We start from the raw sequence: 20,882 nt of genomic DNA, 5'->3' as shown, positions 1-20,882 counted from the left end.
CGAGAAGGCGATGGAAATAGCCGACCGACTGGGCATCAGTGACTTTGCGGCGTCAAATGGCTGGATCGACCGTTTCCGGAAGAGGCACGGCATCGCGTATAAGACGGTATCCGGGGAAGCAGCAAGTGTAAACTTGGAAACAGTCGACGATTGGAAGGCCACACTATCTGCCATAATTGAGGGGTATGAGCCTCGTGACATATACAATGCCGACGAAACGGGTCTTTTCTTTCGGGTGCAGCCATCCAAGTCGTTAAGCCTGAAGGGCGAGGCATGCCATGGAGGCAAATGCAGCAAAGAAAGATTGACAGTGCTCCTTTGCTGCAACATGGATGGCTCGGACAAGCTGAAGCCATGGGTAATCGGAAAATACCGAAACCCACGGTGCTTAAAGAACATTCGCCTGCTGCCATGTCACTATAGAAGCAACAGTCGTGCATGGATGACGGGTTCTTTGTTCGTTACTTCGTTCGTTCGTTATTTCTTCGTTACTTCGACAATAAGATGGGCTCCCAGTGCAGGAGTGTTGTCCTTTTTCTGGACAATTGTGCTGCCCACCCGAAAGACCCGTCGTTTCTTCGGAACGTTAAGCTTGTTTTTTTCCCTCCAAACACTACAAGCCACTTGCAGCCGTTGGATGCCGGCGTCATAAAGAACTTAAAGCACTCGTACAGGAAGTCCGTAAAGCGCTGTCAGGCGTGTATTGATCGCGGACAGCAGCCTACGATCATTTCAATACTGGACGCTATGCACTACGTCGCTTCAGCGTGGACTGTAGTGAGCGCGTCAACTGCACAGCACTGCTATGCGCTGTGTGGCTTTCGCGTGGACGGCGGAGAGGAAACTGCCACGGAAGCTGAAGAGATGGAAGCAGCCTCTCATGATCAAGAGCTGAGTGAAGCTTTGAACGTGCTGGGTGCCACGGGAGTCACGTATGACGACTGCGTCACCATGGATGCTGCTGTCGTGACGTCCGAGTGTAGGAGTATCGCCGAGATCGTTGCAGAGTCGGTCGCGAGTGAAGCCTCAGACTGTGGTGACGACGAGGAGCACGAGCCGCATGATTCCGGGGAGTTGGCGGACCGAGCTTTGGAGAAGCCGTCGCGGCTCTGGACCTCCTTCGCATGTACGTCGCACCTTAAAGCGACGCTGAGAGCAATGTGGCTTTCCAGGCCGTCGAGAAACGCGTGGTGTTTTCCAGCGAGCGGAAAAAACGGCAATCGACCATTCTCAATTTTTTTTAAGACCTAAGCTCACTTGATGTTGAAATAAATTGTTTCAAGGCAAAGTTGCACTGTTTTCATTAATTTTCGGACCTTTCCTCACTGTTGCGTTTTCCCGGCTGTTACGTTTTTTTTTTTTTTCGCGGTCCGGTGAAGAACGTATGAACGGGCTTCCACTGTATACCGATAAATCCAATGCTTGCTTGCTTGCTTTGAAGGTGGAGCTCGTTAGGCCTTTTTCTCTCGCAAGCTCTCTAGCTTTTGCCTGCATGAGCTCCGCGCTCACAGCAAGATGCACGGCTTGCTGTTCTCGGATGAATTCCGTCAGTTTGAGTTCAATTTCCGGGAATGTCCCATTCTTCGGGCTGCGAAAGCTTCTTCGCGTTCCGCTGCACTCAAAAAGTACTTCATTTTGCAGTCGCCATCCGTGGATGCTTCCCTCGGTGACGCCAAACTGCCTCTCGGCCACACTGTTGCCGATTTCCTCTGCCGCTCAAATCACATTTCGCTTGAAAGCTGCCGAGTACTGCTTCCGTGCCCCTGACATCGTGCTCCTTCACTAAAAACGATGCACTTCGCGAAGTGCGGTTAACACGTGAACTGCCAAGGTCTGCACTCAACAAAGAAAGAAACAATGCCGTGGCCATGCTGCAATAGCGAAGGCAAGCCGTAGCCAGGCAGCAATAACGAAACCAAAACTTCGAGCCGAACTTTGAAATTTTTGTCCGGATCTGCATATAGTACGAGGCGGAAATTTGGGACGCTAATAACAGGAAAAAAACCTCGTACTGTACGTGGGTTTTTACGGTACAGTAATTCTAATTAATGGGTACTCACAGAATGGTGTCCACATAGTTTTAGCGTAGGAATGTCCAGCAAAGTTGACCAGACTGCACGTAGACATGCATCGTAACAAATCTTCAGCTACACTTTACCATTCGCAAACGAAGTGTGTTACATAGTGGGAGCTGCTAGAGTATTTTCACAGCTGCAGGGTCAATCCTGTCATATGTTTGCAACGTGGCGACATGTTGAATGCGAGGCAGTATTTCCGATGAATCTGGGTGCAGGTGCTGCAGCGCCCGTTGGATCGGGAGCTGGAGCTGCTCGCCTCGGAGGACACGGGCGGTGGTGGAGGGGGCGGCGCTGCTCCAGCCGCTGTGGGCCGAGTCCAGCTGGACTCCCTGAGCAGCCAGCCGGTGGAGCAAGAGCTCAAGGCCACTGGGCAGCACGGTGAGAAGGAAAGAGCTCGCAATGGCATGCTGTAGCCGACTGTAACTGTTTACTATGAAAGCTAACTACGTGAGCACATGCTCACGTAGGTAACACGCTCACATGCTTTGACCAGCGTGGTGGCTGCTGTTGAGAGAAGAGATTGGAGGGTGCCTACTCTGTGTCTTCTCATGTAGAGTCTCTCTATGTCATTCGTGCAGTGATAATTTACGACAAGATCGAACTGCATCGTTTTTGTAATTGTAGATGTATCTATCCTTCTGCCACGCGTTGCAGTTTTGCACTTCACTCGCCCTTAAGCATATTGACCTTTGCTGGCTGGTACAGTGCATTTCTGCTTTAGCAGTAGCGTTGGATGAATAGACTATTGCTGGCATGCACTGCATAAGGTAATGCCGTACACAGCGACAATTCGGCTGCAGCTGTAGTTACAACACGCCATAAAGAGAGTCCTGACACAAGCGAATTGTGGGACGCACAAAAGTTTGCTTATTTATTTTGCTGTTGCGCACAAATGTCCCAAATCATTCGCGCTGTGGATGGAATGGTCATCGAGGTTCCGATCGCAACAATAACTGTAAAAGTCTGCACCTCCTGGTTGCATGGCATCACCATGCACGTTGTGTAAGCCAGAGTGCTTGTTTGGGGTTTTTGTCGCGAACGAAGCAGACGCAGTGCATAATCAAACGAGCCTGTATATGGGACGCTGCTCTGTTTCGACATCAGCACTCGTCAATACATTCTCCGTGTCCATCACAGTATGTCATTCAAACGCCCGATCGTCATCTATTGGCAACAAGTCAATGCACCGCTAAACTTGCAGGCTTGCAGAACATGCCAATCTAGTCTTATTCGCCTGTTACAGACTACTTTGCAAGCACTAATAAAATGCATTCAGCGTGGGTACTGTGCGCCCATGAAAAGCACAGCGATGAGTCTTGCGTCTCACTGTCGTGGTGGTCTTTCTCACATGTACAGTCTACGCTCGTCACAATGGACCCGCATACAACAGACTTTCACATATAATGGACTATATTTCGGCCTCAGTTTGTTCTACCTATTCATTAATGCACCAAAGTTTGCTTTTAACGGACCGCGCTACATCAAACTATCGGCTGCAGCGGATGAAATTAGCAGCAATTTTTTTCAAAGTCAGGCGTATAGAACGTACTTTTGCCGTGTCAACACGGGCTGCCAACTCGCTTGCAAGGGTAAGCCAACGATCGCAGCTCAATATTGTGTGCGTGACAAAGGAAGGCGGCGTGGAAACACGGGCGCCGTTATATTAAAAGCGATTTGCAATGTGAACAAAGTGCGCACCCACGCAGACCTCTTCTTCAATGTGGACAAAGTGTGCCCAGTGCTGGTAGCATCATATGTGCTGTGCTTTCGACATTTAGTTCATGTTGAAGTGAGAGCGAAGATCAATTCGCCCATCTGCTAGCGCGCTTATCTTGTTTAATTTGCTATCGCAAATCCATGCTTCGCCTTTCGAGCGAAACTGTAACTTTTCTTTGTTTGTTCTTTACTTTGGAAGTTCATCACTCACTCTATGCAATAAAGTTGTGATACATTGTGACGAAAGTTTCACAATTCAGGCGTTTCGGATATTACGGACTTCGCATACGACAGACGTTTTTTGTCGGATTATCAGGGTCCGATGTAACGAGAGTCGACCGTACTACTGAAGTGTGGAGGTGTGCGGTGGTTTTATTAAATCCAAACTCTGATGCAAAAATACGCCGAAAGGCGGATATGGTTGGGTTCCTACTGGCTACTCGCGGAGCCGCAAAATTCCGTTTGCGAAAGCCCTGGGTTCTGTGGAAGCCAGTTCGGGAACCCCCAATCTAGACCCAATTAGCCCAAAGCTTGTAGTTGGCAGCTGATTGCAACTGGGATTAAATGTGGGATTTGTTGCAGGAATGGCATACGCAGAACAGACTAAGTGAGAAGAATGGTCTGTTACATCTGAAAGTATATGGTTTGTAACGGGTGCGGACTGTAGCTTGGAGGCTACCCCGCAGTAGACGTGAATAGGCTGACGACAGTGATGATCGTTGCATCATCGTAGCGTGGTGTTATTGTGGCAGTGACCAAGGGATCAGCAGAGGCCGCTTACAAGTGGATGCGTTTGATTGCGCAGACGCAGAGCGGTCAGCCACGGACGAGGAGTCGTCGTCGTCGTCCAATGAGGAGGCAAGTGACAGCGAGGCAGCGGGCGACGAGCCGCACAATGAGGAGGCCTTGCTGCGTTGTCGCCGGCGGTCATCCCAGATGCGCAAGGTGGAGAGGGACTTTGGCACTGCTTGTTGCTGGCTCGATTATTTGCTTCCGCTGTCACTTTTTTTTACCATGCACATCTGTAATTACTACAAATGCGAATGCACCTGCTGTGCTGGCTCAGTGACTATAACATTGCGCTACTGGACGTGAGGTCATGGGTACGATTTCTGGCTGTGGCAGCGGCATTCTTGTCTACTGTGCTTTAGGTGCGCATTAAAGGGTTGTTAAGTAGGAAAATAATTTGAGCTGGGTTAGTAAACTAACCTTCTAAGAAGAAGCCATCTTTGCCGAGAGAAGAGGCTTAGTAAATAGTCTAAACTTGAGCTTGTTGGCTTGGTCTCGCGACGGAAAATCAGCGTGACAAAAAGGACAGGAAAGAGAAGACAGGACTAGGTGCTGACTTCAGCACCTTGTCATGTACTTGGAGCCTAGGCCTGCCCTCCCTGTCATGTCTCTGTTCTTGTCACGGCTCGGTAAGCTGGAAACTGTGCAGAAATGAGACGAGTAGCGACCCCACCTTGGAGTTCCTGCACTGAAGTTGCCACTGTGACTTCGCGTGTTTTAACAGCATCTGCTTGGCGTAGTTAATCTTTATCGGTAAAGAAGGACCACATTGCATCGTAAAAGAGCCATAGATTGAACAGAAGAAGTTTTACTCAGCCACAGTGGTCCAAACAATAAATATACTTTGGAATATGTGACACCACACTGATGTACTGGCATTGGGGTTGTGATTAGAAATTTGAAAAATGGTACATTGAGTTTGGCTCTCCACTGTGGCATCCTTCATAGCCAATCTTGTAGCTTCGAGACGTTAAACCTCCCAATTTGAATTATAAGTGTGAATGAAATGAAGCATGCTATTTTTGGCAGCTGAGTAACGAGGACTCGTTTCTCCAGTCACAGCACCTGTATTTGTTATTGGGCAACATCAACTGCTTGTTAGTTTGGAGGTGTTTGGCAGACTTAATTTGCCCAGGGCCCCGGAACAGAGTGAGTGTTTGCCAATTTGGTAGCGATAAAGGTGAAGAAGTGAAGTGACATAGCAGTAGCATGCAACAGCAATGAAGTACAAGGCTTGTAGTTAAGTTGATGTTCATTGTAATGGCAGTGCAAATGAGATGGCAACACAGAGGAGACAAACACACAGAATAGCCACCCTTTTTCTATGAGTTTCTCTTCTCTCTGTCACTGTGGCATTTGTGCTGCCATTACGTTGATTTCAAAAGAAAAATTACTTTTTTGAAACAACCCTTTGCTTTACCTCTGCGTGCAAGAATTGATCCCAGGTGGCAAACAGCCAATGTGCAAGCATGACACTGCCTTCTAGATGTCTAGGTTGACAGCTTTCCTTGTTAAGATGGGACGTGGCAATAAAAAATGTTTCTTTAGCTTATGGGAATAAATTGATTAAATCTGGCATGCAGGTATGATTTGTTATGCCGATACCATAAGTGAAATCAGTTTTTTGCTACCTGTTATAGTTTTTGAGTCACAACGCTTGACAGCCTCTAATGGCCATCCCCTAATTAATTGTGTAATTGTAGATGTTCCTGGAGTTGTTATTGCAGGATACAGGGTGAGGAAGTTTGTGAAGGCTTGGCCCACTCCATGCAGCCGTATGTGCTCGTGCGTTTCTGATGCAAGCCCCTTTGTTTTGCAGAGGAACATCAAGCAGAAGTTCATTGCCCTACTGAAGAAGTTCCGGGTGCCTGATGCTGAGGTGGGCTACACTGCTCTCATTGGGCTTCGAATCGCTATATTGGTGCGCTGTCGGCTGGTGCAAGTATTTACACGACAACTTATCACACTTGCACCGTAGAACGCTCACTTCATAGCAGTAGTCGTCCTCCCATAACTGTTTCTAACGCACCTTCACAGTGCACCGAGCCGTAAACTGCTGTCAGCGTCATTTCCCAGGAAAGATGCAGGCTGTATACAGTGAAGCTTCGTTAATATGTACCGCACGGGAACACTGCATAACTATGCACTAAACAGTATTGAGCACTAACAGCCAAGTACATATTTGCATCTCTTGACGTACACCGCCACCGCCAACAAAGAAATTAAGATGATGCCACAGTAAAAGTTACTTAATTGGGCTTGGAATAGCATTGTGTGTATTGAAAGAAATAATACTGATTCTTGGTCAAATTTCCTCACTGTGTGCATTTCTTCTTTGGTTTTTGAAGTGAAAGTACATTTGCTATTTGATTTTACACTCTAAGCCTGTATGTTTCAATATTCTTATTCAGTTCAGCTTGAAAGTGTTGGCATATAAACACCCCTGCCAAATTGTCCACTTCAATATGGCCCAATGGTGCCACGACACAGCATATCACGTAATCTGTGCACCTTGCTTGAAACTCCATAGTATCCTAGTCTCAACTTCAGCACAACTGGAGGGTGAGACTAGGATACTTCAACTTCGTTGCAATGTCTACTTATCAAAAGGCTGCTCTCAATGCTCAGTTGTGCATTGCAGAGTGGGGGCTGTCGCTTTGTCGTATTTAAAACTACGTACCCCTTGTGTCACCTTGGCCCGTCCATTCTGGCATATTGACGACCAAGAATGGGCTCGTGCAGATATCACATGCACAGTGAGTGCCGAAGTTGTCAGGGCACGTGCTCGTTGGTACATAACTAGTGACCCAAGTTGCCTACTAGGCCACACGGCAGCGACTTGTGTATTTGGGCGCATACCCAGCCTCCCATGTTGTCTGCTCGGCAAGACAGCAGCATACCTAGCATCCCAATCTAGTAGACAGTTTGGGTCACTGGGTGAAAGAGGTCAGATATGTAGTACCGCAAAGTGGGTAAAGCTCTCAAAGAATGCCAATCGCATTAAAAGTGTTCTTGTTATTGCTTTTTAGCTCTTGTACATTGTCTCCTTCCTTGCTTTTCTTTCCTTGATTTATATGCTCCATATATTTGTGATATCAACGTGCTATCCTTTCTCATACAATACTCCTTATCGGTGAGGGTTATGTTAATAAAAATGATTTCGCCGGGACTGACCTTAGAGAAGACGGTCAACGTTCGCAGCTTGGATTGCATTCTGTGCCATTTAGCTGAGCAGAGCCACAGCCTGGACTGTTTGCCATCGTGTCTGTTGCCTGTTCAGGCATTTGGCACGGACCCGGGCCTGGAGCAGGAACTCCTGGAGAAGCCTGGCCTGCAGGAGCTGCTTCTGGATGAACTGGAACTGTCGGAAGACGACAGCGGCGGCGCCGAGGACGACCTCAGCTTGTGCTCGTCGACGCCCAAGCCCAGCCTCAGGCCTTTCTTCTCCTCCGCCACGCTGGTGCCGCTCGGCGACGATGCGCCGGTGAGTGAGAGGCCTCACTTAGCCCATCGTGAAAACTTTTATAGTGCAGTCAAAAGATGAGAGGCAAAAAAAACGATGAGACAAGGGACTTGGCAATTGCCTTTTCTGTCGGGGCACATTTCTACCCATTAGGGAAAAAAACCGGTGGCTTTCCGGCAGCACCAGGATTTGAACCTGGTACCTCCCACATACGAGGCGGATGGTATACCATTTCACCATTGCTGCAATGAGGTCATCCCTGTCATTCCTCCATCTTGTATAAGTTATGATGAACGTCAACTAACTATTGTTTATCTTGCTTTACTTCACCCCCTTTAGTCATGAAATGTGACGCACCGTCAGAAACGTGTGAAAATTGATGAATTTTATTCCAGGATGGTGCAGACTCCACTTGAACCTTTATTAGACCTTGACGACCTCACAACGTACATGGTGGTAGTCATTCTGTCATCATCCCTTTTATTGAATTGGATTTCCCATAATTCTTGGGAACAAATTTCTGGTTTCTAACCATGCTACATGTGCATATCACGTCAAAAAGAAATAGAAGTACTATATAAAAAAATTTGACATAATGCCAGTGTAGTTAATAAAAAAATGGTAATATAGGTACAAGTGGGCTCCCAGCAAGGTGATCAGCCATTATAGGACTTGAGTGCTTGGAGAGGAGTGTTTGTCCCCAACCTGAGGGCTTCCCCACCTTAAAGGAGTTTTGGGACGCCACATGGAAAACGGACACCATAGGCGCAGCCCAAGCCTCCTCTTTTCTGTGCTCACGAGGGTTTTGTCGGGATTTTGACAGCAGGAACTCCTGTCCTAATTGTATCATCCCTGAAGAATTAGAGGGTTAAAGAAAATGAAAATTGTAGGACAATCCTTCATACTTCTTGTCACATGGTGGTGACGTTGAATAACACAGTAGCAATACTGTGAACGAGAAAACTAACTTTTATTGGGCGAACCCGTGCCCACAAAACAGGCTACACTGTTTTATAAAAAAAAATTGAAGAGCTGACTTGCAGATGTCGTATGAACATGAGAATGGTATTAAATGATCTCTTTATGCCAAGAATATGCACCAATAGTCAGCAACTAAAGATTTAATATAAAGAAAAACAACTGTAACTAGCCTAAAACGCAGTGGAATGTGAGTGTGTATCCCTGTGAACCTCTGCTGTGCCGCTGCTAAATGACATCTAATTTAACTGCTGCACCCTCTGCCAGATGACATAAAGTGCCTAAGTTTGATAGGGTGTCCAGTTGTGAGCACGTCACCGTGCATGATGGGAGGAAGGGCATCGAGGCACCCTAGCATTTGACGGGGAGGAGAGCTGTGTCGAAGTAGCTGTGAGTAGCCGGCATTGACGAATCCCTATTATAAAAACTAGAAAAGCGACATACAGCGTGAAGGACAAGGACTGCTAGAGACGACATACACTGCGCTGACTTCCAACAATATTTATTGGAAAACATTGTCGGAAATCGGCGCAGTGTAGGTCGTCTGCCGCAGTCCTTGTCCTTTGTGCTGCACGTCGTTTTTATCATGAATTACTAACTAGCCCTAGCAACCACCCTAGAAGTCCTATTGCAGTGTGGTATCTGAGAGTGTGTGACGAGAAAGTTATGCTCCCGCGTAGCGCAGATGTTCGCCGCATGTGGAGCAGTTCCCCTATGCCGGTGCAAAGTGAACGCTCATAGTCCAGCATCTGGCGCAGTGAGCGTGACCAGCTATGTTCGGCACACTTCGGCGGCACGGCCCCTCCAGCACGTTCTATCTCTCGCCAAAGCAGCTAGTTTAGAGTGCATCGTGCGCTAGCTTGGCTGGCTTGCAGCATGCTGGCCTACAGATTGGTTGCACTAAGGAGAGCGTGCCGACTTTTTGCTTTCTTCAAACGAAGAAGCGCTTGCTCGCTGTGCGCGTTCTATTTCACCATGCTGCTGTGGGGTGTTCATTGCACCAGTTTATAGAGGGGGCAAATCTTTGGCAATTCTGGTGTTGCTGGCATGATGTATCCAACTTCGCCAGCCACTGCCTGGCAAGCTGAAAATGACAGACCTTAAGTTGTCCGTGAAAGATTTGAAATGGCAACATGCCGCTACATCGAAAGACAGCTGTTGACACTGAAAAGAGAAAAGGCAAGCGCACTCTGGCTGCGCGTGTTTGTCGGGCCAATGAGATTGCCTGTGCACATAAGCACATGCCGGCCGCACCGTGAAGAGGGTCGTAGCTCGCAAGGTTCATCTTGCCCAAATGCGTGGTGCCCACCAGGAGCCGCAGGATGTCAAGCAGCATTTGGGGTCCCTAGGAAAAGAGTCACGTATCGCAGGTGCGTGACTGTTGAGACTTTTGAACAATACAACCAGCGTCTCCTATGTTGCAGGACTGCCAAGGTAACCAGATGGGCATCATAGTAATTGGGCATGAAATATGATATGATTAAGGTACAAATTAAAGGAATAATAAACATGAAACAGAGATAGAATAGACATATATAATCAACATTTAATCATCAAATCATTTGAACAACCATGTACCTCGACCTTTTCTTCTTTAGCATATACACTTGGTTGACACTTTCTTTTAGAGTGGTTTTAAGGGAACTTTTACTTTGTTCCTTTGTTTTGTTCAACAGCCACATGTTGCCGGTAGTACCAGTTGTGTAAACTGCTGTCTGCAGTCTGGAATCAGTGTTTTTGCAAGTGTGCTAGACCATTAAAGCGTAGTGGATATTATAACGGGTGCCTTGATTCTTTCATCACTTGGTCTTTCCTTGTGCAGGGTCAGGACTCGGACAGCATACAGGTGAGTGTTGTCCTGGTGGGGGCTACACTGTAGGGGGAGGGCTCCCTTTCACTGAGCTTGTCTTTGACTGACAGGACACGGACGAGGAGAGCCCACCCACCCAGGAGGCAGTGCCGCCACCACCCACACCCCGGGAAGATGTGAGAAGCGTTCTGTTTTTCTTTCCACACACAATTCACGGGCTGCAGTAGTAATAACCATGACAGCTATGGGAACCAGACTGGTCTGGTTAGGACTCGCTCTTGCAGCACTGGGGCTGGTGGCACAAACAGCAACATTGCCTTAGAAACCGTATCTTGGTCGCCTAGTCAGGTGAATGAATGCAAGTGGCATTCACTGTGTTCTCACATCCATGTTTGCATAATGCTTGGAACTGCCGCATGCCACTCTGGCAGCGTGTGTTCGCATAGCTTTTGCTTTCACTCTGCATCCTGAAATCCCTGCAATGCAAGCTCGTTTGCGCGGTGCGCCAGCGCTGCGAGGCGAACCATGGGCCCTCGGGAAAGGGCATAGCAGAAAGGGTTTTTAGAAAGGGTGGCAAGTGTGGCCCACCAAGGTAGCACAGCTTTCACATCTGGCCTAAAGAAATAAATGTTAGGGCCTCTCCTATTTTGTTTCCTTCCTCCATGAGTAGAACAGAAAGTGAGATAAGAAACAAATGAGCTGCTGGATTGTCTTGACGTGGCTTACTAAGCTGATACCGGAACTGCTGTGGCCACGAACCAGGAAGAAACGATGATGATGAGCGGGGATTTGCAGCAGTGCCACTTCGTGGGGCAGCATGGAGGCTCCATTCAACACAAAAATAGCATTCAGCAAGTCGAATCGTGCACCGGTCAGAGTCGGTGCATCGTGCTCTCGATTGAGTTGGCTCAAGGTGTATCCGAAAAATCAGATGAGAGGGTGCAAGGCGTCCAAACTTTCGGCAGTTGTTATACATTATGGTCTATGGGGAGAATGGCGGTGCCACGAAGCAGACCGAATAATCGAGCATGTCCCAATTTTTGGAGTCCGAAAAATCAGTCGGCAACTGTATATTTACTCTTAAGTATATAGTGGAACCTTGTTGATGTGATTCTGCATAACACATTTTTCTGGATAATGTGTTTCTTCTTCTCTTCCCAGCCAACATGCCATAGGAGCAATGTTCTTTCATGGGGTTATTGCGATCGCATTTTCACCTGAAATTGAATAATATGACTGCAGAAGTGGGCTTTTACTGGTATTTCTTAAACTCTTAGCTTCATATTCCAGTGTACAAGCTTAAATAACATTCCAACAACCCACAAACAAAGTGCTAAGCCCTAGGCACGCTGGAGGAACATCACACATGGCATGCAGCCGGTGGTAAAACGATGCTGAGGCTGTGTGGCCATGACGACTGGCGGTGAGTCGCTGCCGAGTCGAGTAAGGTAATGGCAGCTTCTTTTTTTAACTTCCAGAAGAACTTTATTACGGGCATCAACAAGAGGAAAGTTCAGCACAAACTGACGAGCTATTTCAACGTTGCTAAACAAAAGTTTGTTGACTGCAGTTTGGTTGGCATTGAGTGACGCTGCTCTGCATGACGTGTTATGCGGAGCAGTATCACTCAACTCCCCAAAAATCTTTGCTATTGAGTTTGTTGCCGATTACGCCTATTTTCATACTTATTTTTGAGCTTGCTTTGGATAATACGATTTTGGATGATACTTTTCGTTTTCCGGTTCTCGTGTAGATCACATCAACGAGGCTCCACTGTACAGGCTGCTCGTGTGTGTATTGTGTATGAGCCTTGACTCTCGTCCTCTTCTTGATTCCATGCCATTTGCATATTGCTTGCTTAGTCATCTGTGTGGAGTTTGATGCAGACTTTCAGAACTGGTGTTGTTAAAGAAGTGTTCAAGGGAGGACGAGCAAAATGAGAACGAGGTAAAAGGGAAAAGCCAACGCTTCAACATGTGGACTTGTCTTCCTGAAGTCCACTTGTCGAAACATTGGCTCCCGCTTTTACCTCATTCTCATTTTGCTCGTCCTTTTGAATTTCCACCTTCCCCGTGTTTTCCCTGTTCAAGGGAGAGACGTCTTTTGTGCTCATGGTGCCCGGGGTTGCTTGTGTGCGTCAATCAGGCGGCTGGGGTGCAGCGGGTCCTGGAACAGTTGTCACGCCTCCTGCCGCCCGAAGAGTCGGCGCTACCCGAGAAGCTCATACTGGCCGAAGCGCCACTGCCGCGGCCGCTGCCTTCACTGCCCGTGCTGATCCTGGGCGGTGCCGACCTGCGCGCCGCCTTCGGCGCCCTCGTCGGGCGGCTGCAGAAGTTCTGCCACTGCAATGCGAGGCCCCCCGGCACGGTGCGCGTGGGAGTCCTCGGTTCGGAGGCCTTCCTGTCGGCACTGGTGCGCCTCTACGTCGAGCAGCTATCGGCTAAGCCGCCCGAGTGGCAGGCCTACCTGCGGTTCTTCCCCATGCCGGCAACCTCCTCTGGTCAGTGCTGTCGTCATTTCTCACAGGTCACATGGTCTTTTTCCGTTACGTTAGCGCAGCCACATCAATGTTGGTCAACATTCATTTATTTATTCAAGCCAGTGTCTGATTTTCGTACTCCCAAGGGACCACGAAAATTTCAGAAAAAATTGGGCAGTCTGAAAAAACGAATGCATGCAGAAAACGCACCATTCCTTATCTATTTCTTGGATAGAGAGGGTCAAGCACAGAATATTAGACTTGCGCAACTCTGCCAATGCGTTAAGTGTCTCTGAAAAAAGCAGTTCATGAACATCTTTAAAAGTGTGACACTAGGTGCCATCAGTGTAGTTGAAGCTATCTTAAGCTGGCTCAACACTGCCTGTTACTGCCTTAGTGGGGTGAACAAATCGTTGATCCTCTTTTGCATTGTGTTCCGCCTGCACATGATGATGTTTGCTTCGATTTCAGCCACATCATCGCTGTACACTGATGGCTGTGCAAACGTTGGCTCTTCAATGTCAGAGTCGCCCGAATCCACCACTCTTTGACAGACCATTTCATCTTTGATTAACTTTTGCACAGAGTTCAAGATCTATGTCCGCATCAGTCAACCCTTCAAAAGTTGTCCCAGTTGGAATCAAAATGCCAGCGGCATGCTGGTCGTTGAAGACAAAACCCCTGAAAGGAAATTGATCACACGTCATTCTTTCCGGGCAAGACAGCCATCTCAGTGCCAAGCGTGAAGCCCGCGTGGCAGATGAAGTTGCAAAGCATCTCTTGTTTAACCGCCTTCCAAGAGTTTGCAAGCTTGCCGACGGCAGACGTAAGGTGGACAGTGTAACTTTTACTGCTGTCTGAGCACAGCACCGTACAGCTGAGCATGCATGACCTGTACAGAAGCTTCAGGTTGCGGATCACGCCTTGATCCATCGGCTGCAGGATTGCTGTGGTGTTCAGCAGCAGAAATTCCATCTGTAGATCTTTTAGGTGTTTGATGTGGCTATGCGCAGTACGGTTGACTACAAACATCATAACTTTTCGATTCTGCTGTTCGAATCTTCTGCCCAACATGCGAATGTGCACTTTGAGTAACTGCTGTGCTATCCAGGCCTTTTTGTTGGCCTCGTACTGAAGAGGTAAGGCAGCCACCTTTAAGGATCCCTGAAACAGTCGGACAAATTTTGTAATGCGTAGAGTACAGCTACAGTAAATCGTTTGCACCACAATTTGTGTGAAGTGTCTCATATTAAGAGAGCTGCGGACGGTTATAAGTTACCCTCCTCTATAGCAGTGCAGGTATGCCTTTACTGGCTCTGCATCACGATGGGGCATCGTGTCGTCTACTTCTAGTTAGTTCTCTTGAAGCCAACGTGCAAAGCCTGTCCAGCCTCTCCGCCAGCTGACTGGCACTCGATCCCAAGCGAGAGCTATCGAAGTAGCGTGCCTTCAAAGCACTCGGTCACAGCACCGAGCATGTCCTGTATTCCGGTAACCACGGGCAAGCTGGGCGTTCGGACGGATGGGTGGAGGCATATACTAAAGCTTCTCCATACTACTATTTCTGTGACAATGAAGCCTTAGCGTAGACGTATGTGAGTAGCCTGATCAGTCTACACAGTCCAGCTACCTGGTGGTGCAGAGTTTAACCAGCGAAACAAAGAGCTACTATTGCTCTAACAAAGTGTAAAACATTTTAAGCATTCAAAAATATGTGTTCGTGGTTAAGCTCCTGCCCAAAATTTCCACCAGCAGCAAAGTAGAATACACTTCGTTACTGCTATGTTAGTTGTGTGTTTGGTTGAGCTCTGCTCCACCAGGTGGTTGCACTGTGCAGACCATTCATGTTTGCGCATCTGCTCATCCCACGAAACACCCAGACCCAGGCTGCTTGCGCTTATCTGAATACAGGACATGCGAAACACTATTGTAGTAGTAACCCTCCATCGTAAGGTAACGGGCACAAATGTGCATACCCTTGCACCGATGGGATATCGACACTCCGATGTGCTGCAGCCACTCCACTTGTCTGCTGCCTTTCAGTGGGACATGATGTCGCAGCTTGACATGTTGCCACTTGCTATGTTTGCAGCCCACAATTGAACAACGGTGAACCATGGTGCATGTGAAATGAAAGATGAAGACCAACATTGACCACTGAGCTCTCGTCAGCACGTAGCACGTTATAACAAAAACAGATGACATTTGCTGTGTGCTGGAAATCTTTGATAAGTTGTCCTTGTACATTCTTTCTTTCATTTTCTTTCTTTATTGAAACAAATTAACTAACGTTCCAGCTATTAAGGACAACATTTCTACGCCATAAAGATGGAAAAATTATCAATGACGTGCCTTGGGCAGCCAATTGGATAGCTCATTACAATTCTAGAAATTCTTGAGCCACTCATCGCTGAACATGAAGTCCTCAACATTCACTTGAAGCGCGAAAGCCTCTGCCTTTTGGTTCACTATGTAACCAGAGACCGGGATTCACTTTATGATCATGGTATTTACACAAGTAACGCTTCCTCAAGCTTTGGGTAAACACCCTGACTTGCATTCCTTTCTTTTTTTGAGCCCCAGTTGACTTTCCGGCCACTTCCACGATCTTCAACTTGTTTTTCATGAAGTCCGAAACCATTGGCTTTGAAATTTCAAACTCTTTGCCCATGTTGGCTTGTGACCAGCTGCTTTCAACTTGTTTAATGTAGCAGCTTTCTTTTTCATCGTCAGCCTGTGATAGGGCCTTGTGCACTTCGAAGCTATGGACGAAAATGACGAAGGCGTAGTCTGCACCACCTCTGTGAGCGGCATATCCGCTCGATGAAAAGCACAGCACAAACAGCGGGAAGCTTCTTAGCAAATGTTGAAGAGAGAGCACAGCAGGACAACATGATCACGCGACCTATCACAAAGCTAACCAAACAACATGTGGATAAACACAAATGGCTATGGCCATAGCTACGGCTTGCTACAGCTGCCAACAGATTGGCGTGCGAGAGCGCTCATTGGAGGTTTCGATACAATACGAGGGCCACAGTACTACTGCTGGCTACGTCTAGTGGATCAGCATGCAAGGGTATGGTTCGAGGCTGCGAGATAACCAAATGGCGATGAGTGCTGCCACTTCAGAGGTTAGGGGTAAAAAGCCTGGAAAATTGGACAGCGAAAGGTTTGGGCACCCGAAAGTTCAGACGTGTTTTTAAGCATTGGCTTCATGGGGTATGGGACGGTGCTGCGAAGGAGTCCGAATTATCAGGTACGTTTTGAATATTAAGGGTCTGGAAAATTGGACGTTGGCTGTATTTATGACCATGTTAACGTCACATTGTCATGTGGAAGGGAAGCACCTCATGCGTGTCATGTCATGTCACGTTAGCTTTCCAGCACATTTCCATTGTATCACATCAATGTTCAGCTGCATGTCATGTCGTATAGCCAGTGGTCGTGTCACCTGCTATATTGGTTTTCTATCACATCACCATTTTGTCGCATCACTTTGAGCCTCGTGTGCCACGTCAAACTGATTTTGAAATGTCACATTGGTTTTGAAACTGAAGGTTTCTTTCCCTGTGGGTGTTTTCGCTGCTGGCTTTGGGTGTTTTCACTGCTGCCTTGCCATGTAGACATAAGCCCACTACTACAGTATCCATTAGGACAGTATCCACTAGTCTAGCCTCTATTATGTCACTAAACCACCATAGATGGAGCCACAGTGCTGTTCTGGCTATTGATTTTTTTAAGGGCTAGTGCATGCACCATTGATTCAGATCTCAAGGGGTGATGAGCGTCGGTGAATGCGGTGAATGTTTGGCCTAGAAATGCAAAACCACAGCAGCTTTGATGGCACTGGTGAGAGAGCAGCGGAGCTGGACCATGTTGTTTACAGGTACATACAAGTACTCTGAGAAACGCTGTGCCAGACAAGCTTGGTTCAGTGTGTAGTGCGTGAAGCCGGCTCTGGTTTTAGTCAAACATGTCTGCAGTGTTGGAGCACCACAAGTTTCTAAGTTGAGCGAGGCACTTCCTGATAAAAACGGGTCAACTACATCATTTGCTCTACTTGCAAACATGAACGGCATTCTGCACCAACACCAACAAAAAGTCCGCAAAACTGATTCCCACAACGTGTGGGATTCGAAAATTTTTCACCACATTGATGCCGAGTCGGACGTCCATGTCGTAAGTTCAGCGGCAGTGTTATCTCCTACATGTTGCGTCATGTTTGTTTTCTGTCGCATCAGTGTTGAGAAAAATTTTCACGTCGTATGGTCAGTGACGATGTCACTTCCCACTTGTCACACTGATTTTTGTTCACGTCATCGTTGTATCACAACAGTGTTTAGCGGAATATTCATACACATCGTCACATATTGAAATCGAGGGTTCTACGGAAGCCCGTATATTGTATTTCCTCTCCTTCGTGTCACATCAAATTCGTTTTCCATTGCATCAAAGCTGTTAAGGATTCAGATGGTCTTCAAAAACCCTTGAATAGCAAGAAATCATGATTTCGAGACCTTTTAAGTGCTTAAATATAATTTTTTAGCTAAGCTCAGCAGCATTTCGTTTGGACATCTGACGAATGTTTGTGCTGTCACTTGAGGGTTCATATGGTCTCTGAAGCTATTGAAAGTTCTTGGATAGCAAAGTAAAGATTTAAAGACCCTTAATTATGAATGATGCATTGTCCATGTTTGGTTAGATTTTCAGGTGCTATGTATTAGCTTAAATATTAGCAGCAGTGGTTGCTCAATAGCCATACAAGTAGCTTTACACTGTCTGATGTTGCTGTATGTGTATGTTGCTTTGGGGAAAAAAGTTGCCTGTCTCGAAAAATTTTGTTATGTGGGAAAGCCACTGCTCATGCTTGCCGGTGGCAGGCTGACAAACGTCAAAATAATCTGCATGGTTTCGTTCTCCATCAATACAACTATAATCAGGCTCAGATAATATTCATTGATTCCATAAATGAGACTTGCCTCCTTAAAAAGAGCATTTGATGAGATCGGACTGCATAATATTTGCTACACAGAGAAATGTCTGTAGCAATGATGTTTCTACCTGGCAACAGGTGGCAAGACTGCCTTTTGTGCCAGCACTTTTGTTAGTTACGCTTTCCTGTTGTCAACATACTTTCATTTATTTTGAACAGCTCGTGCAAACACCATACTAATTAGGTGCGAAATAATTTTACAGAAAGCAAGAAGGAAGAAAGCAGAAAGCAAGAAGTTACAGAAGCAAGAAGTTGGTTCTGATACTCATGTTCATGTTAAATTCCTCTGAAAACAAGAGAGTGCACGAGAAATATTCATATGTGTGTCCCCCAATAGTGACACAACAATCAGACGATCCTAGTTTTTCACAGTGCAGCGCGGTCAACGGTTCTGTCTCAAATACTGCAGCCTTTGTGGAAGGAGTGAATATGATGAACACTAATTCAACTGTTGGTCAATCTGAGCAGCATTGAATTCAGCATGGGATGATTAAGTATGTGCCTTCTTAACCAGGTGGTGCTAAGTGAGCTCGCTAAACCTGTCTAGTTACGTCGGGTGCCAACGTCACATGTACGGCCGAGCAAGGTACTTTAAGTGCAGCATGAAATAAAGCGAGAGAGTTTTGTTTTGGCCGTTTGTTTGTTCCTTCACTTGTCACCTTGTCGGCTGCGATGCAGTTTGGCTGGTCATGCAAGCCTGTTCGTCAGTAACACCCCTAGCGAGGCAGCACAGGCCATGCACATGTTGAGCGGGCTTCCACGCTGAACTTTGGAGTTCAACGCGACAGTGCTCGACTAATGCCGATGCACGCGGAACCAGCACGCAACTCTAGCTAGCTCCTTACAGCTGTAACGTGGTCCATTCGAACACGACACTGGTTGGCTTGCAGGTACGGCAAGTGGGCCCTTGCTACGGCACCTGTGCGCTGTGGACAACTGCTACGCCTCCCAATTCTCGGAAGGCTGGCTGGACGAGGCTGAGCAACGGGCAGCTGACTACCTGTCCTCGGCTCACGCAACACTCCAGCTGCCCATAGCCGAAGCCATGATCAACCACCGGCCGCAGAACAGGTGCGTACCTGCCAGCTCTTGAATTTTCCAGAGTTTATGAATTTGGACTTGTTATACCATTTCATGGATGTTGCATTGAGTTTTACGGAAAAGGAATTTGTGTGCAAAGACATTTCGCTGCTCAGTTTCTGAACCTTTTGTTGGAAGTCCTCTAATAGTTAAGGAATGCCTGACAAGTGCAAGGAGCATTCATAGAGTTCATTCTATTAATACCACAAATTTGGAGCACATGTACATGATAGGCGTCAAGATAGGCGCACGTCTCTGAAGGTTTAGCAGAATATAAAAATTCTATTCATGTACTGCTGAACGCTGCAAGGGCATCGAAACAAAAATAGACAGTGTTCATTGGAAGAATTGGTTGAAACACGGGCAGCAATCTGCTTTCTGCATTTCCAGGGATGCATGTCCAAAGAGATTCATGCCAAGCTGGTGGTGGTGTACAGTGACTGTCACCATATATACCGCCACCAGCTTGGCACGAGTCCACAAGCAAGTCCCTTAAGCCGAGTTCCTGGTGCAAGTGAAACTGGCAACAGCAAAGTTGTTGAAAAAGTTGCTAATCTAAAAAATGGGAGTGCTGCTTGTCGCTCTTTGCATTAAAGAGCTTGTCGCTGCTCGTGTGGTTCATCTAAATGTAAATGATCGGTAATAAATCATGGGTGTATCTCACTAAAATCCTGCAGTTGGGGTAAGCATTAAAAAGAATGCATGCTATCTCCTCCCTCCGTTCCGTTGTCATGGCCATGCGACTTTTATGAATGTTAACCTTCACAGGTTGGCTAGTAGGTCAACATATTTTCTTTGCTGAAAGAGATGGGACATTCAAAAGCAGAGCCATTTGCTTGCATACATTTGCCCACATAACTTCTCTGCTGCGTGTTGATGTCTGTAGTGTAGAGAAATCTAAAGAAAGGAAGGTGGGAAAAGTTATGAAAAATATACAAGATTGATGTCTTCATTTGTACTGCAGCAGACCTATAGTAAGGGAGCCATCACATACAGTGAACCTCCTGTTAAAGGGTAGCTGAAGCACTTTTCAAAAAAGTGAACTTTCAGCGCATTCTTAGTTTTTCACTCCTTGAATATGAAAATCATAGTTTAACAGGCCAAAAGTCACCGCTACTCGTTTTATTTATCAAAAACAAGCCGCAGCGTCTGTGGGAAATGCCATGCTTTGGTTGACGGGCTCTAATGGCTCTGATGACCGTGATGTCATCTTAGGTGTCGGTGGGATGTGTGACTCGAATAGAGTGCTCACGTGACCCCTGTATTAACGCGACAGCGTTAAGGAGCTCGTGTCGCAGAAAAGCCGGTGTCGTCGATGGCGTTGGCCGTGAGCCATAAATCCCAGGAGGCACTTCATGAATAAAAAATAACTTGCAAGGTGGGCAGGGTGGGAATCGAACCAGTGTCTGCAGAGTGTGAGACGGAGACGCTACCACTCAGCCACGAGTTCGATGCTTCAAAGCGGTACAAAAGCGCCTCTAGTGAATGCGGTG

General features: G+C 47.0%; 1 protein-coding gene across 3 annotated transcripts in view; it reads left to right on the top strand.

Moving 5' to 3' along the window:
- The window catches only part of KrT95D (phosphofurin acidic cluster sorting protein KrT95D), a 63,823-nt gene that overhangs the window by 15,416 nt on the left and 27,525 nt on the right, over positions 1 to 20,882 (top strand). Inside the window, exons 5-12 of one of the 3 annotated variants that reach the window (XM_065428252.1) lie at positions 2,294 to 2,456; positions 4,600 to 4,652; positions 6,403 to 6,462; positions 7,864 to 8,067; positions 10,847 to 10,870; positions 10,945 to 11,010; positions 12,980 to 13,334; positions 19,200 to 19,380. In XM_065428252.1, the coding sequence (XP_065284324.1) occupies positions 2,294 to 2,456; positions 4,600 to 4,652; positions 6,403 to 6,462; positions 7,864 to 8,067; positions 10,847 to 10,870; positions 10,945 to 11,010; positions 12,980 to 13,334; positions 19,200 to 19,380 (1,106 nt within the window). Of the gene's footprint in view, positions 1 to 2,293; positions 2,457 to 4,599; positions 4,740 to 6,402; positions 6,463 to 7,863; positions 8,068 to 10,846; positions 10,871 to 10,944; positions 11,011 to 12,979; positions 13,335 to 19,199; positions 19,381 to 20,882 lie in introns of all 3 variants that reach the window. The other 2 variants (XM_065428247.1, XM_065428241.1) reach the window with 2 other exon arrangements.

The sequence above is a fragment of the Dermacentor albipictus genome, chromosome 10 (assembly GCF_038994185.2).
Source record: "Dermacentor albipictus isolate Rhodes 1998 colony chromosome 10, USDA_Dalb.pri_finalv2, whole genome shotgun sequence".
Taxonomy (NCBI): domain Eukaryota; kingdom Metazoa; phylum Arthropoda; class Arachnida; order Ixodida; family Ixodidae; genus Dermacentor; species Dermacentor albipictus.
The sequence above is the reverse complement of the archived record's forward strand: the minus strand, read 5'-3'. Positions and strand labels throughout refer to the sequence as shown.